Source organism: Eptatretus burgeri, chromosome 11 (genome assembly GCF_056783735.1).
Source record: "Eptatretus burgeri isolate ZD-2024b chromosome 11, Ebu_testis_v1, whole genome shotgun sequence".
In the NCBI taxonomy this organism is placed as follows: Eukaryota; Metazoa; Chordata; class Myxini; order Myxiniformes; family Myxinidae; genus Eptatretus; species Eptatretus burgeri.
This window is the reverse complement of record NC_140971.1, coordinates 56,877,676-56,895,181: the sequence shown is the minus strand read 5'-3', so window position 1 is coordinate 56,895,181 and position 17,506 is coordinate 56,877,676. Positions and strand designations below refer to the sequence as shown.

The 17,506-nt window shown below is 42.5% G+C and overlaps 2 protein-coding genes across 2 annotated transcripts in view; both read right to left on the bottom strand.

Annotated features, from left to right (window-relative positions):
• LOC147017139 (uncharacterized) overlaps positions 1-9,563 on the bottom strand; it is a 33,711-nt gene extending 24,148 nt beyond the window's left edge. The window contains exons 1-4 of the mRNA XM_085847709.1: positions 9,510-9,563; positions 4,643-4,803; positions 3,549-3,676; positions 632-768 (exon numbers count right to left, since the gene is read on the bottom strand). Coding sequence (XP_085703835.1) covers positions 632-768; positions 3,549-3,676; positions 4,643-4,803; positions 9,510-9,563 — 480 coding nt within the window. The remainder of the gene's footprint in view (positions 1-631; positions 769-3,548; positions 3,677-4,642; positions 4,804-9,509) is intronic.
• The window catches only part of LOC147017130 (unconventional myosin-If-like), a 335,840-nt gene that overhangs the window by 51,118 nt on the left and 267,216 nt on the right, over positions 1-17,506 (bottom strand). The gene's annotated exons all lie outside the window — the stretch shown is intronic.

Genomic DNA, 17,506 nt, shown 5'->3' with positions numbered 1-17,506 from the left:
CTGCTGTGCAATGCCTGATCCAATGGAACATATCAGGCACAATAAATATTTCGTTTTTAGCCCCATCGTTGAATGATGAAGAATCACTTTTAAAATTAAAGAAATCTCGGATTCGGATCTTCACCAAAATCAAATAAATTCATCCTTGTCACACACCCAATGTGTCTGGCAAGTTTCATCTGAATCTGTCCACCACTTTTTGAGATATCCTGCACACAAACAAACAGACAGACAGACAGGGTGAAAACATAACCTCCTTCCACCTTTGTTGGTGGAGGTAAAAAAAACAAGAGCGTGAATTGCTTTGCAATATGTGTCCCCGACAGATGTGATCTTTTCTGAGTCCAAAAGGGCAGAACTCTGTGAGAAATTGAGGAAACGCCCTGAAACTCGAACTTGTCCTGTAACTTATCATAATTAAGCCACGTACAAAGTTTCAGTTGAATATGTTAAACGGAATGGGGGGGGGGGAGTCTGAAAAACCACAGGTGGGATGGACGGACGGATAGAGAGCAAACCTATTGTCCCCTCTGGTGAAACCGGTAGGTGACTAATAAACTGCACAGGAATGAGGATGTGTGTGCAGAAATAAAATGAGTGCAATAATTAATGCAGTGTGGTGCACACTCACCGCTTGGGACGTGTTGGTTTTGTCCACAGAACAAAAACCTTTTGAAGCGTTCCTCCTCTGATTCAGAAAATTAGTTCGTTCCATTTTATGAATTCTGAGCTCAAAATAAATGTTGTCAGATAATTCTGTGATCTCATCTGCAAGAGAGTAATTTCACATCACATTGTCCTGTCTTTTCGATTTCAGTCTCAAGAACAAAGCCCTCACTGTGACGAGGGCATAACAATCCAAAATCACATTTTAGCTCTCAGACAAGCCTCGACAACGTCTACAACAATTTTTTTTTAAGGTGCACGTTGACAAAAGGAGAGTCAAACACAAGAAGCATTTCATCATCATAAAAATAATAATAATAATAATAATAATAATAATAATAATCACAGAGCATGCCCAATGCAGACCGTTGATGCAGTTACTAAGCTCGAATCCTGGTGGAGTCGTTACTCCAACTCAGGAAGTCAGGGTCAGAATACCGTTGATCAATTTCAGGAATTTGGCCATGGTGCTGGTGATAGCTCGCCTCGTCTAAACAAAGTATAACATTGGATTTTTAACCTCCACTGACTAATCTTGGCAAATGGTACACCCAGTTGAACATCCACCTGAGCGACAGCACACACATCGATGAATCACCACGGCGGTGAAACACGATGATGACAGTTTATAGCCGGGCCGAGATTCAAACCTCGGCTCGAGAGCTGAGAGCGAGTGCGAGTATCCACCTCTCGGCCATCCTGCCATCCTCAAATTAATATACTCTTCGTTTTATTGACACTTTGATGACACCTTGGTCTGCTAAATATCCAAATTCCATATTTTATCGATCTCTTTTCCACAAACCAAAGCCTGTGTTCATCTTCCAGTTTGCTGTGAAGAAAACTTATTTATGTCTAGGTGGGGAGGGGGATGGGGAGGGGGATGGGAAGGGGGGTCTTGATCTCAAAATGAACCCCCTTTGGGCAGTTTCAAAGAATCAGGTTTTCAAAAGGGGGTCGAAATACCAATTTGGCCATTTATGTCATTTTACATCTCATCATTAATGTGAATTTAAAGGGTGTGTGACAGGCAATATCACTCTCAAACTCGGCATACGTCTTGAAAACATAACCATAGAAAAGCCATTTTGTGTGATAAAAACTTTTATCATTGCCACAAACAAGGAATGATCCTATTTATCAAAAATCTGATGACCCTCGTCAAAGGTGAGAGGATTACATTTGGGTGTTTATCAGATTGATATGAAATTTTCACCATTAGTGTAACTACTCATGTACAATGTTTAAATGAAAATTATTATGTCATAGGTCACGTAGTGTGACAGCCATATTGGAAAAACGGAAAAACCTCTGAAAACACTGATACACTGTAAAAACCTCTGAAAAACCTTGGACCTCTGAAATCGCATGAAGGAAAAAAATTGAAACTTGGCAGCAAATACTCCTCATGGGGAATGAGTGATTTTTTTAATGACATCACAGAGAGCTTCGTTATGACATCATAATTGCAAATGTAGATGCCATATCTGATTAGTAAGAAAATTTTTGAGGATCATCTTGGGATAAAATGGTCCACAGAAATAAAAATTGACTAGCATAACCCTCGCTCTGTGCAACATGTTGGGGTGGGTGTGTTTGAGAAAGGAACTGATGCAGAGTATCAGTCGTAATTTTACTTTAATGCAGTAAGTGGAATACGATTTCACTGTTTCAGAACCATTTTATTTGCTTTTTTTTTGTACCATGCACCTCCTATGGTCTTTGAGATAATGTAAGCCGAATATCACGTTACTTGAGCGCAGAACAAAGTCGAAGATAGCGCGACACAAAACCACAAACTTGGAAGTAATAGATAAGATGACGTCATCGGTCACGTGATTCGTCATCAGCCACATGTTAAAAAAAAAAATAGCTGCGTTGATATTAGTGATGTAAACTATGTGAATGAACATGTCAAATGCTGCAGAGAGAATGGAATCGCTCATGGAGGTTTCAAATCTTTACTCATTTCTGCTGATCATTGACTTTTGAGAATTTTGAAGTTGATATGAATGAAGTTTGAAGATGAAGTTTGAAGATGAAGAAGTTTGAAGAGAAATTTGAAGTCATTGGAGAGGATGTTAGTGAGGAGGTATGTCAAGGCATGAACATGTTTCTGTGATATATTGTCAAGGTGCGCATTGTAGAGGCAGCAAGGGAAAACCACCACGGGAATTCATTGCCTCAGGGATTGCTTCATGTGGTAAATTTCGGTTTTTGGAATGAATTCATAATTTGGACAAAATATATTTCCTTTTCAGAGGGTACATTGCCAGATGTTAGAATGTGTGAATAGAATGGAGTTCTGGGGAGCTTTTGATGCTTGAGCACATGAGGTTGTTGTTGGTGTTGTCCACATTGATCACAAACGTGTGAAACTGCCAAACTTAGACAAAAACACAGCAAAACAAAAAATGTATGTATAATGCATCATACTAACATTATCTGCAGCACATGTACACCTGTTTTATATCCACGATGAGGTGTGCATCCCAAACCTCAGGCAACAAAGCAATGACAGGGACCTTCAGCAGTTTTACCCATCTGCTGTTTACCAACGGATTCAATGGAACCTCGAGACATTCTACCTCCTCTTACAATCTCCTTCAACTCCATCCCTTGATTCTCGAGGGACAAATGAGGACTCGCAATGAATTACAAAGTACAAGTCAGCTCCAAGACTTACTGTTTACAGCTCCAATGCTGTTCACGAGTTATTTCACACATGGTGCACCTCTATCATCCTGTGCAAATGGTATTTAGAGCAGATAACAGTTCCACAATCATCAGGTGACTTTGAACAAATGCTGTGCCGGTGACATCCCTGAGACGAAGATCATGACCCAAACCACTGTCCCAGGGGAAGGAAAAGTCTCGCGTACCTTGCAAAATCTTTTTTCTGCTTGCCAAATCTTCAGTCATGGAAACTTCTTTTACCAATTCAAACTCAAGATGGTGCAGAGTTTCCTCAACTTGACCCAGCTGGAATCGCAGTTTGTCGTTGAAACATCTGTAACAATGGAAAGCGACATGTGATCACAAGAAAATGAACGTTCCTTATTTTACTTATTTATTTCTTGGAATGCAGCCTGTGACTGCTTGGCTGTATAATATGGGGGTTCAGCTGTGCCCCTGATGAAAATGCCTCATGTTACCAGTACGACCTCGGATTTTCACCAACCTTGGAAGGATGGCAGGCTGAGACAACCCACCTGATGTTAATTTGATGGAATCACAAGGGCTTGAACTGAAGCCCCAAAGATCTTCAGCCAGCCACTCCAACCATGAAGGCAACACTAAGCTTATTCATTATTGTCTGTGTTTTAAAGGTGATCACCAAAATAACCCTCATCAGAACACCGAGGACCAACTTGTACCCCAGATCATTTCAAAAGTTCTGATGAGTATCAACACAACAATTCACCTGCACAAGGTGTGAGCCACTTCGGACTAAAATATATCAGATAACTCCTTTCGCAACTTCCTGTTACTGAAAATACCAATGCATCAAGTTGGCCATCCTGCTCCGAGTCGGTGAACACCCTTACTGTATCCAAGCACTGCAAGGACAGGAAGCGATCAATTCCCAGCACTCAGTGTCAGGAACATGTGTGCAAAAGTTTATGGAAATATTTGTGTTGAGATTGGAACTGCAGAATGTGGACAACTGATGTACAAGTGGAACTGCAGAATGTGTACAACTGATGTACAAGTGGAACTGCAGAATGTGGACAACTGATGTACAAGTGGAACTGCAGAATGTGTATAACTGATGTACAAGTGGAACTGCAGAATGTGTACAACTGATGTACAAGTACTGTAATTAAATAGAAAATTGTCCGCATTAAAAAGGAAACAAGAATCACCACGTTTACAATTCACTCACTTACTGTAAATTAGCAGAGAAAAAGATTTACCGAATGTAAATGTTCACGGTGTAAATGTTAATGTTTTCCAGAGTAATGGAGAAACTTACTGTGAAGTGTCGAGTCGTGCCTTTGCATTCCTTACAGATGTGAAGTGGTTCTTCAGGTTGATCTTCGCATTTTTTTCAAAAAATAAACACTGCTCAGAGTTTTCACTCGCGTGCTGGTGCTGGGCCAAGTGGATGCCGGCATCTTGGATCTGTTGCCATTCCTGCAGGAATAAATGAGACAATGGTGAAAGGACAAAGATATGATAAACATACATCGTATCTGGCTGTAAAACATTGTCACTGGAAGATAAATTCAGTTTATTACCCCACACACGCAAAACAAAAACTACAGTTTAGCAAGTGGTTCATTTATGTTTGTCCGTCGGTCCGTCAACAAACGTCAGTTTATGATCGAGGAACATCTAATTTAAATTCAATGTCACACAATAAAAACATTGTTTTTAAGGACATCATCTTCTTCTTCTTGGGTATGGCAGCTTGCCTGCCAAGTCGCTTTCATTTTGTTGGGGTGCAACTACACTGCTGAAGCTGTGCCCTGATACCAGGATGCTGGTACTCATTTCACCGACTGAGGAAGGATGACAGGCTGAGTCAATCCCATCTGGTGTTACTTCAGCACCAAACGGGGCTGAACTCGGGACCCTAAGATCCCAAGCCACCCGCCTTTCACACGAAGCCAACAGCAGGCTTAAAGACGTCACAAAGGACACAAACAACAGGCACAGATAACTCATGTAGCGTGCGGTGTAAGAGATAGGGTGGTGTCATAGACACTGCGTCAACAGCGGTTAATTTTGAAATTAATTAATTCACACGACTTTTAAAATCATCAGTGTATTTAAATTGAAGGATATACTTCAGTAACACATGGGGTATCATGTTCTATGAACTCACTGGTTGAAAGAGTGACATCATCATTTTATGATTGCACATTCGTCTGGGATTAAATGTGAACTCATTCTGCTGATTGTATCTTTAGGAATGTATGGCGGGACATTTTACCTGGTGAACTTGTATGTGAGGACAGCAACTTGATCAGGGTTGGGCACACAATAGTCTCCTCTTTTACAGATACGAAGAGTTCTTTAAACTCCACCAGCAAACAAACATGAACACATGTAATGGATGACTTAACATCCCCTCCAAATGACGTCCGGATTGATTCAAGATCTCCCTTCAAAGGGAACACCAGGGTGGAGGTTTATGGTCGGATGTGGAATTGAACCAACACTGGAATAAAATAACAAAATCAAAGGCTTTGTTCTCCGGTGCGATGGACCACACTCCATATTACGGACCGTTTGTTCTTCCTAAGGTGTTTTGAAGTGTGGGATCATGCTCGGTGGTTCGCCATCCCTCTCCCAGGTGTAGTGAGAGCAGGTATTTGGAATTTTTGAGTCGGGATTCGAATCGAGGTGACACAGTCTTTGTTCACCATTACAAGGTTGGGATAAGAACGAGAAACAGTGAATAAACACGATGTGTTAAAAAGTTTTGGACGGATTGGGAGGGAACTTGGAGGATGAGTTGGTTGGGTGTCAAGAACGAGGAGATTCGATTTTGTTTCAGGTTCGAATCTTGGTTCACCCTCTCATTGGTTATATCACGTACACTGTAAAACCAAGCGGAGGTGTGTGGTCTACCGACTACCGTTCTGGTTTACTCTTAATTTCCAGAGATTATCACGTCGATCATATAAATCGGTCTTTGGTCCAACATGGAGCTGAGTGTGTGTAACATGGTGTGTGTGTTTGTAACACAAGTACGGGCCCGTAGGTGCGTGCCCGTAGGTGAGTGCCAGTATGTGCAGTCAGTCAGTCACACTCTGTCTCTGTCTCTGTCTGTCTGTCTGTCTGTCTGTCTGTCTGTCTGTCTGTCTGTCTGTCTGTCTGTCTGTCTCTCTCTCTCTCTCTCTCTCTCTCTCTCTCTCTCTCTCTCTCTCTCTCTCTCTCTCTCTCTCTCTCTCTCTCTCTCTCTCTCTCTCTCACCTCGAAAAGGCAAATCCGCGGATCTCCAACAATATTCCTGGCAAGTTTCAATCGTGCAAAAGAAATAATAAAAAATAAATAAGTAAATAAACATTAATTGTGACGTCATTCGTGACGTCATAGCACCATGTCTTGTCATTGGTCGTCAGAGAAATGGCCGTAACTTGGGAACAGCTCGTCCGATTAATATCAAACCTTGAAAATCACATCCGCAGGTCTCCACCAATATGCCTGGCAAGTTTCAATCAGATCGGACCGTCGATCGTGCAAAAAAAATTAAAAGAAAATAAACATAAATTGTGACGTCATTCGTGATGTCATAGCACCGTGTCTTGTCATTGGTCGACAGATAAATGGCCGTAACTTGGGAACCGCTCGTCCGATTGATATCAAACCTCGAAAAGCACATCCGTGGGTCCCCGGCAATATTCCTGGCAAGTTTCAATCCAATATGACCGGCAGATCGAACACACAATCCGGTGTGTGTAACATGGTGTGTGCGTGTAATATGGTGTGTGTGTGTAATCTGGTGTGTGTAATCTGGTGTGTGTAACATGGTGTGTGTAACATGGTGTGTGTAATCTGGTGTGTGTAATATGGTGTGTGTAACATGGTGTGTGTAATCTGGTGTGTAATCTGGTGTGTGTAACATGGTGTGTGTAACATAGTGTGTGTGTGTAACATGGTGTGTGTAACATGGTGTGTGTAACATGGTGTGTGTGTGTAACATCGTGTGTGTAACATGGTGTGTGTGTGTAACATGGTGTGTGTAACATGGTGTGTGTGTGTGTGTAACATGGTGCCGAGTGTGTGTAACATGGTGTGGGTGTATGTATGTAACATGGTGTGGGTGTGTGTATGTAAAATGGTGTGGGTGTGTGTAACATGGTGTGGGTGTGTATGTAACATGGTGTGGGTGTATGTAACATGGTGCCGAGTGTGTGTAACATGGTGCCGAGTGTGTGTGTAACATGGTGCCGAGTGTGTGTGTAACATGGTGCCGAGTGTGTGTGTGTGTGTGTGTAATATGGGTGTATGTGTGTAACATGGTGTGTATAATATGGTGTGTGTGTAATATGGTGTGTGTGTGTATAATATGGTGCGTGTGTGTAATATGGTGTGTGTGTGTGTGTAATATGGTGTGTGTATAATATGGTGTGTGTGTGTGTGTGTGTGTGTGTGTGTGTGTGTGTGTGTGTGTGTGTGTGTGTGTGTGTGTGTGTGTGTGTGTGTTTGTCCCTCTGAGGTCTCCGATCACCAATCCACTTCCATCCTCAATCTAAAACTTGTTTCCTTCACCTCCTCTCTTGGCCCTTGTCTCTCCATTTCTCAAACCTCCTCTAACACTCCGTACATAATATGTAGAGGGTCCTTTTTACCTCTTCCTTGTGTACATTGCCATTTCTGAAGGGCCACACACGATCTCATGACAGAAGGAACACGGTTTGAGTTCTGTCCACGTCAGGAGTTCAAAATGTCCTTCAAGGAGATGGAGAATTTGAACCACAATTACAAATGATCGATGAAACACTTACCGGGTGGAGTTTTACATTCTCGTTACTTCACCAAGCAAGCACAGCAGTGATCAAGAAACCACCACGACCCACAATGCAACATTCAAAATGGCGCTCACACGTTTCCGGTGTCCGGATTCAGGGGGTGTTCAGTTACATCTCCCAACTAATTGTGGGCAGTGGGGGGAGGGGCGTTCAATCCCTCTCTTCACAAACCACATCACACACAAATAAATAAATGGGGAACAAGAAGGGGGAGTAGGGTTAGATTAGGGTTACAAGGGGTGAATAACGAGCTGAGAAACACACACACACACACACACACACACACACACACACACACACACACACACACACACACACACACACACACACCCTGTGTTACACACACACACACCCTGTGTTACACACACACACACCGGGTTATACACACACACACACTCCATGTTACACACACATACACCATATTACACACACATACACACACAGCATATTATACACACACACACACACACACACACACACACACACACACACACACACACACACACACACACACACACACACACACACACACACCAAATTACACACACCATATTACACACACATACACACACAGAATATTTTACACACACACACACAATATTAAACACAAACACCATAATACACACATACACACACAGATTATTTTACACACACACACACACACACACACACACACACAATATTATACACAAACACCATATTACACACACACACACACACACACACACACGGATACGTACAAACTGGGAGGGCTCCGTTCCTCCTTCTGAACCCCGAACATGGAGCTGCAACAACCAAACAACACGAACAATTTCACAAATTTTGTTCGAGTTGGTTCTGCCGAATCAGCGCGAAACTCAAATGAGACCGAAAACTGAGAAGAAGAAGAAGGAGAAGAAGAAGAAGTAGAAGAAGCAGAAGAAGAAGAAGACATTGATACCTCGACCTGTATGTGGAACACCAGGATGAGAGATTGTATCATTGGGAGGTGATTGGAACCGAGGATAGCCAGCTTAGAGGAGATGGAGTACACCTCCCGGTCTATCCTGTGATCCCAGAACAACACACGGTGAACATGGATTTTTACAAGATTGTATAAACACTGTCCTGGACATCACCTTGTCTCTGAAGAGCCTCCAGAGGAGGACAAAATACTCTTTATGAACTTGTGATCAACGTAACCCCGACATGTACACAGAGGACACCGTGAACACGAGGATGCTGAATGAAAGAAGTTGAATTGTGAAAGTTTTATAACGAATAAGAAAGACAGGTTTGATATTCCCGAGTTTAGGAGATAAATCGTGGAGACCGTACGAAGAGTAAGTGTTCGCGTCCCGGGATAAATAAACATCTCACCTCTTGGAAACGGGGTCGTGGAGCACTAACAGAGTCCGTTGAAGTTGAACCCATGATGTTTCAGGAAAAACATGAGATTTAAATCCTTGAACGAGGAGAGAAAAACGTTCGCACGTGTTCACAGCGAGCACATCCACAAACTGAACCGAGCAAACATCGCCACGATTGATTTGTTAACAAACGTTTCCATGGTTACCCATTGTTCATTGTTCAACGGCTTTGGAAGAATCCGGTTGGTGACGATCATCGAACATTCCTCACGGTGATTGTCACTGGATAAAAATATTTAATAAAAAAACGAACTTGTACATTTTGTTGGGTGAGGAAAAAAACCTCCACGTTTTATTTATTTCAGGTGTTTCTCTGCACACAGGTGTGTTCAGTCCTGGTTTTTGTGGAATTTTTTACAAGATCTAAAGCTCGTGGTGGAACGACGACATCAAGTGTTCGTGCAAACAAATATGAGAGAAAACACGATGCTTTACTTTCACACAAACAGTTGATGGATTGGGAGAAGTGACGTCACTTCCAAGAGAATTTGAGTCCCAGTGACGTCATCTTCATGACATGATTTTTCTTTCCGCGCTTCTCGGGATAATTAAGAAGGAATTTCCTCCTCCTGGATGCGATCGACGAGGTGTTTTCCGTGCTCTCTCTTTTGAATGTTGAGTGACAAACAAGGAAGCAGCAGCACGAACCATTTTAGTGTTTGGTTCGACTTGGCCGACAATCTCCCACACTGAGACGTCACAGCGGACGCTCCAACCATCACCATGACAACACCGATTCTGGTTTTGTTTAATAAGGTTAATATTGTAATGTCGTGATGTACAAACGATCAGACCGACCACGATGCGTTCAACTTCATGAAGATTTTATTGAGAACGTTCAGCTCCGTTGTTTGTCCCGTGTGTCGTGCATGCGCACAAGGAACTCACCTCGACCTCAAGGGAGGGCGTGATGTCACAGTTATTTTCCTCCATTTGAATTGTTTTCTGATGAAGATGCGGATTAAAAATAATGAATGTGAGTAGGGTGAATATAGTGGTTCTGGCTCACTTTTCCCCATGTAAATGAATGGGAGATTTTCAGCGATTCATATTTTTTTTTCCTTAAAAATAAACCCCCTTTTTATCCCAAGGTATATTTATTTTTCTCTCCTTTTAACCTGGGGACACTTTTTTTTTCAAATAATCCATGCAATAAGATAAAGATTTGTTCAAGTAGCAAAATGGTAATGTGTTTTGTTAAAGGTGATTCGAAAGAAATATCTGAAACGTCTAAGCCTCGGGACACTCTTTATCAAATAACCGATGCATATTGTTTAGCTCACTCATTGAACCTATAAACATTTGTTCATTCTCAAATTCCTTCAATAGTATAATTTTCTTTGCACAATAATCCCCATCTAAAATATTGAAAAACAAAACATTTGAATCTTTATATTTTTTAAGATACCCCTTTTGTGCCATTACGAAATGATAAACTTCTCTTAATGATCTCATCTGGCCACCGCCCGAGTTGTAAATCATTTTTGTGCATAAACCACGCCATAAAAAAGTTTTGTTTCAAATGTTTTCAGTTCGTGCCATGAAAATGAGGAAGTGTTTTTGGACAGTCATGCTGTGAAAAAATAGGAACTATTCTGTGAGACAAGGCCTCGTGTTTCTATTTTATCTCAGAACACGAACAGGCTTTTAAACATGTTTAATCAAAATCATTTTAGGGCATTTTAAGTATGTTTTAAAAATGATTCATACAATTTGAGAATATATCGCCCAGTTATTTTCCAAGCTGTCTCGCCCGAAGCGTCATTTCCTGTGGCCACACCCAATGATTAAGCAATCTCCTCATCGTTGCCTTATAAGTGATTCGCCAGACAAAGTTTCTGCCAGACGGGATTTTCATATTTACAACTGAGACATGAGCGATCTTTCTTCCGCGAACAAAACATCTCAACACAAAGTTGGTAAGCCTGTGTATAGGTTCCTCTTTGAACGATGAAGCAATTGATTACAAATTAAATCGTGATAATTCTGATATATTTTTTTTTCTTGGCAGGTCCTTGGAAGAAGAGCAGTTTACATATCACGACGAGGTGCATGAAATTAATGCTCTTATTGAAGAGGTCAATCATCTTAGAAGAGGATTGAAAAACATTTTTAAAGACTGACACGACATCTTATCACGGTCTCTGATCTTTTTGTCATCTTGTACCAATGGTAAAAAAAAAACTGAGACATGGACTCACTCTCTTCCGATGAAGATAACAGCTCACTACAAAGTTGGTAAGTTTGTGTATGGTTTCCTCTTTGAACGATGAAGCAATTGATTATAAATTAAATCGTGATAAAGCGAAAATATATATTTTTTCCTGGCAGGTCCTTGGAAGAAGTGGAGTTTACATATCACGATGAGGTGCATCAAATGAATGCTCTTATTGAAGAGGTCAATGATTTTAGGAGAGAATTGAAAAACATTTATAATGACTGGGACGAAGTCTTATCACGGCCTCTGATCTCGAATGAATTAAACCAATGGTGAGACACGTGTGTGTGTATGTGTGTGCGTGCGAGCGTGCGTGCGTGCGTGCGTGCGTGCGTGCGTGCGTGCGTGTGTGTGTGTGCGTGTGTGTGTCTCTTTCCCTGTCTGTCTCTCTCTATCTCTCCCTGTCTGTCTCTTTGTATCTCTCTCTGTCTGTCTCTCCATCTATACCCTTGACTCATTATTTTATTTTTTTTCAGCTCGATCACACAACATAAACTGTTGAAGCAATCTGGTACAACACATGATTTTCTGGAGGTAAATGTTTCTGAATTATTATTTAGTTATTTGTTTATTTATTCTTTTATTAATATCACTCTCTCTTTGGAATGTCGCCTTATGTTGGTTGCATCATTAGTTTGGACACGGTTTTGCCAGTACACTGGAATTCATTTTATTGGCCTTGGAAGGATGACAGCCTGAGTCGGCCTCCTGGTGTGTTAATTCAGTGGTCAACGAGGCTTGAACTTAGAACCAACACCAGGCTTACTCATATTACCATGTAATTATCTTTATAAAACCTAATTATTATCCACTTTTTGTTTCAAAACAGAATATGGTGTCTGAGTTTCGAAATCACAAGACATCTGAAGAAGATTGCTGGGAAAGATTATACATTCTCGCAAATGAATATTTAATATTTTCAATTTTGATTAATTATATTTGTTTTGTTTACAATTACTTGATTTTAAATTTCAAAAAAAGGATCAAGACATGAAGGAGAGGGAGGGAAGGGGGGTGGGGGGGGTAGGTGCGCTCCCCCAATGACCCATCACCCCCTCATCCCACCCCTCCCCTCCCCATGTGTGTGTGGGGAAGGGTGGGGGTGGGATGAGGGAGGTGGTGGGTCAAAGGTGGGGGCGCACAGGGGGATGAGGGGGTGGGGTTTATGTGGGTGGGGTTTCGGTGGGGCTTGTGTGGGTGGGGTTTATGTGGGCGGGGCTTCGGTGGGGCTTGTGTGGGCAGGGCTTGTGGGAGGGCGTTTATGTGGGTGGGGCTTGTGTGGGCGGGGTTTATGTGGATGGAGCTTGTGTGGGAGGGGCTTATGTGGGTGGAGCTTGTGTGGGAGGGGTTTATGTGGGCAGGGTTTATGTGGGCAGGGTTTATGTGGGCGGGGCTTCGGTGGGGCTTATGTGGGAGGGGTGAATGTGGATGAGGCTTATGTGGATGAGGTTTGTGTGGATAAATGGATGGGTGGATGGGTGGATGGGTGGAGCTTGTGTGGATGGGTGGATAATTTTTTAATTAAATAAACATGTTGTGTGTGGGGAACTAATTAACTAATCACTAATTATGTGAATATGATGAATATGGGTGGAGCTTGTGTGGGGTTTGTGTGTGTGTGGAGCTTGTGTGGGGTGGGGTTTTGTGTGGAGCTTGTGGGGGGTTTGTGTGTGGTGGGGTTTGTGTGGGGTTTATGTGTGGTGGGGTTTGTGTGGGTGGGGCATGTGTGGGTGGGGTTTATGTGTAGCTTGTGTGGGGTGGCGTTTATGTGGGTGGGTTTTGTGTGGGCGGAGTCAAAAAGGGGCGGAGTCAAAAAATTTCAATTTATCTTTGTCTTTTGTAATTCCTGTGAATAAAATGAACCTAAAATCTCTTCCCCTTCCAAATCATATATCTTATAAGTCCAAGGAACCGTATCTATTACATCAACAATTTAAAAAAGTTCGTTCGTCCATCGTTTAATATAGCCCTTTTCAAAATGAGATTTCCACCTATATATTCTTACGATATCACCAACTTTGAACTTAGGTTTTCTGACATTAATCTCTTTTTCATATTTTAATTTTGTAAATGTTTCTGATGGTTTCATATTTGTTGACGTGTGAATCGTGTCATTATACTTATCCACAATATCCTGAATAAAAGATGACCATTGTTGTGAACTGAGTTTTGTGAATTTTTTATACAGTCTCTCTTTTAAGGTACGATTAAAATGTTCAACAACAACTGCCTTCCCTTCATTAAAGGTACTGTATAATGTAATACTGTTATTTTTTAGAAAATTCATAAATGTCTTGTTATAAAACTCTCTACCCTCATCAGTCCACAATTTTTTAGGTTTTCTCTTACTTTTATTAAATATCTGTTGAAAAGCTAACATAAGAGTATTACCTGTTTTGTTTTTTAATGGTACAACCCATGCGTATCTACTCCTCAAATCAATAATGGTTAAAGCATACTTGCACCCCTTATCATTTTTGAGTTCAATAAAATCAGCAGACCAGATATAATCTACTTCCATGGAATAAACTTTCCTTCTCTGAAACTTTGTGAATATTGGTTTATGTAATTCATCAGCTAATTGCTCTTCAGTCTTAATGACATCATTAGAGCCTATAAGTTTTTTGAATTTCCAAGTCCAAGTTTCAATTTAGCACTGATCATCTTCTTCACAATGAACCGATCAACTTTTTCTCTCAATGTCGGATTTTGTATCAGAGACAAATTATACAACATTTCTCTATCGGCTTCATGCTTTTCTTCCAACGTTGTGGTATTCCCATAATCAATATCGTGTCTCATGCACACTTCATCAACTCTATTGATGGGTTTACTCCATGATTTAGGATTGTCTGCCTCATCTAATCTTTTATTCAAGTTTGTGCCTGGACCACAGAAAGAATACCCTGGAAGATGTAATTCCCCTGGTATTCCAGTAGTTGTAAATTTACTTCCTGATAAAAACTTTTGTATATCTCCTCCTCGTTTGTGTTTGGAGATAAATTGATTTTTTTTGAACCACACACCGAACATATACCTTTTTGTATAACCCTGTTATTTTTTTTTTATTTTTATTTTTTTGTTGTATACCTTGGTCGAGGCTCGTATGAGAGCAAACACACAACTCACAGCAAGGAGGCATGAGACAAGAGGGGCTGGAGTGGAAGGGACAAAACAGTGGGGAACAGACACATTAGGTGAACTGTGGAAGGGAGAGGGATGGGGATGGGATGGGGATGGGACGGGGAACATGGCGAAGAGAAGATGGACATTACAGGGACTTTCAGGAAGGAAAGCAGGAGAAATGAAGGAAGTGGGCTTGGGTGGATTATCGGGGGTAGAAAAGATCGAGGATTTGGATGGGGGAAGATAAGAGGTGGTGGTGAACAGCTGTTTTGAAAGCCTGGAGGGAAGAATGGGAAAGAATAGAGTGAGGAAGTTTATTCCAAAGGCGGGAAAAAAGAGGAATGAAAGAGTGAAGATGAGCAGTGATTCGTGATTTTGGTAGATTTACCAGAAGGGGGTTGTTGGCGGACCTTGAGCGACCTGTGGAAATGTGGTGGGGACAAATCGCAGAGAGAGAGAGCAGGGGGGGGCAAGGCTGGAGAGGAGTCAGTAGAAGACAGAAAGACGACCGACCAACCTGCGGTGATTGAGTGAGAGGCCCAAAGACTCAGCTTCATTGCGGGAGATGCCGATGATCTTAAATGCCCTGGTTTCGACAGCGTTAAGCCGAGAAAGGTGGGAGGCAGGAGCACCAGCCCAGAGGGGAGAGCAGTACTCCATCAGGCTACGGACAAAAGCTTTGTAAGTGGTCAGGAGCTCAAGAGGGCCGAGGAAGGACTTGGCACGACGGAGGATTCCCAGTCGGCAACTGGCTTTTGAGGCGAGGTTGGAAATGTGACTTTCCCAGGAAAGGTCATGGCAGATAGTGAGACCTAGAAGCTTGAAAGAAAAGACTTCTTCCAGAGGATTGTTGAGAAAGTGGATGGGGGGGTTTTGTAAACGGTCCTTTCGAAGAGACATAGTGAGAGTGTGAGATTTGTCTGGATTGAAAGACATGTTCCACATGTTGGACCAGTTTGTGATTTTATCCAGATCTGCAGTGAGCGAAGAAGCTGCTGCTTGCCGGTCTGAGGGATGACAGATGGTACGGCAGAGGGTGGAGTCGTCGGCAAAGAGAAATAGAGGATTTTCCAGAGAGTCCGAGAGATCATTGATAAAAACCAGAAAAAGAACAGGGCCCAGAACGCTACCTTGAGGAACTCCAGCCTGCACAGGAAGAGGGGATGAAAGAACTCTATTTAGGGCCACACGTTGACTGCGACAGGAGAGGAAGTCTGCGAGCCATGAGTGGAGATGGCCTTGAATACCATGGGAAGAGAGTTTGGTGAGTAGGGCAGGGTGCCAGACTGTGTCAAAAGCACGTGATATGTCCAGGGATACGGCTCGGATTTCCTGTCTGGCATTGAGGACCTCCATCCATTGATGGGAGAGCAGAAGCAGCATATCCAGGGTAGAGTGACCTGGTCTGAAACCAAATTGATGATTGGAAATCAAGCCATTGGAGAAGAGGAAGGATTTCATATCTGAAGCAATGATGGATTCCATCACCTTGCTGATGATTGGGAGAAGGCTGATTGGTCTGTAGTTATAGGGATCTGTTTTTGCACCTTTTTATGCAGGGCAGTGATGTTAGCAGATTTCCAAGCAGATGGCAGATGACCTTGGGCAAATGAGAGGGTGAATAGAACAGAGAGAGGGTGAGCAAGGGCAGAAGAGCAGGCTTTGAGGACACGTGGGCTGATGCCGTCTGGACCGGTTGCAGAATCTGACTCGAGGTTTAAAAGCAAGCTCTCCACCTTGTCAGGAGAAAAGGATACAGAGTCCAGGGACAGTTGGGTGCGACTGGGTAAAGTGGGTAGAGATAGTGATGGGTTTAGGACACAAGATTTAGCTGCAAACACCGAGTTTAGACATTCAGCTTTATCACGTGTGGAATCAGCAGTGCGGCCATTTGAGGTAAGGGAGGGGATGGAGGGGGAACATACACCAGAAACAGATTTGATTAAACGCCACCAGGATTTTGAGGAGGGAGAGAGGTTTGAGAGTTCAGACTTGAGATGAGAAAGATGTTGTTTTCTGGCTCTCCTGAGGGTAGATACACACTTGTTCCGAGCTTTGTGGAAAGAACTGAGATTGCCCTCAGTTGGGTTTGCTTTCCATGAGGCAAAGGCAAGTTGTTTCAGGACAACTGCCTCGCCACAAGCTTCAGTAAACCAAGGGCGGGAGGAAGGGTAAGACAACTGAACACGAGAGGGGATAAATCTGTGCATGAGGGAGAGCAAGTTTCTTTGAAAGAATTCCCAGGATGAGTTGATGTTTGAGAAAGTAGTAATAGGAGACCAGTCTGTAAGTTTGATGGCTGCTCGGAGACCCTGCCAGTCGGCTTGAGTGAAATGCCAGACTCGACGGCGGTGAGGTGGTTCTCTGATAACAGCCAGAGAGATGTCCACTTTGACAAGGACGTGGTCAGAAGAACCAATTGGAGCGAAGGAAGAGCAGCAGATATTGTCAGGGAAATTTGTCAAAACCAGATCCAGAAGAGATGGAGTACCATTGGTTGAGATCCGGGTCGGGAAGTTGACCGATTGAGTCAGTCCCAATGAGTCGCAGAAAGCTTTTGCTGAGGTGCCGTGGCAGGTGAGAGAGGTACCCACACCTAGCCA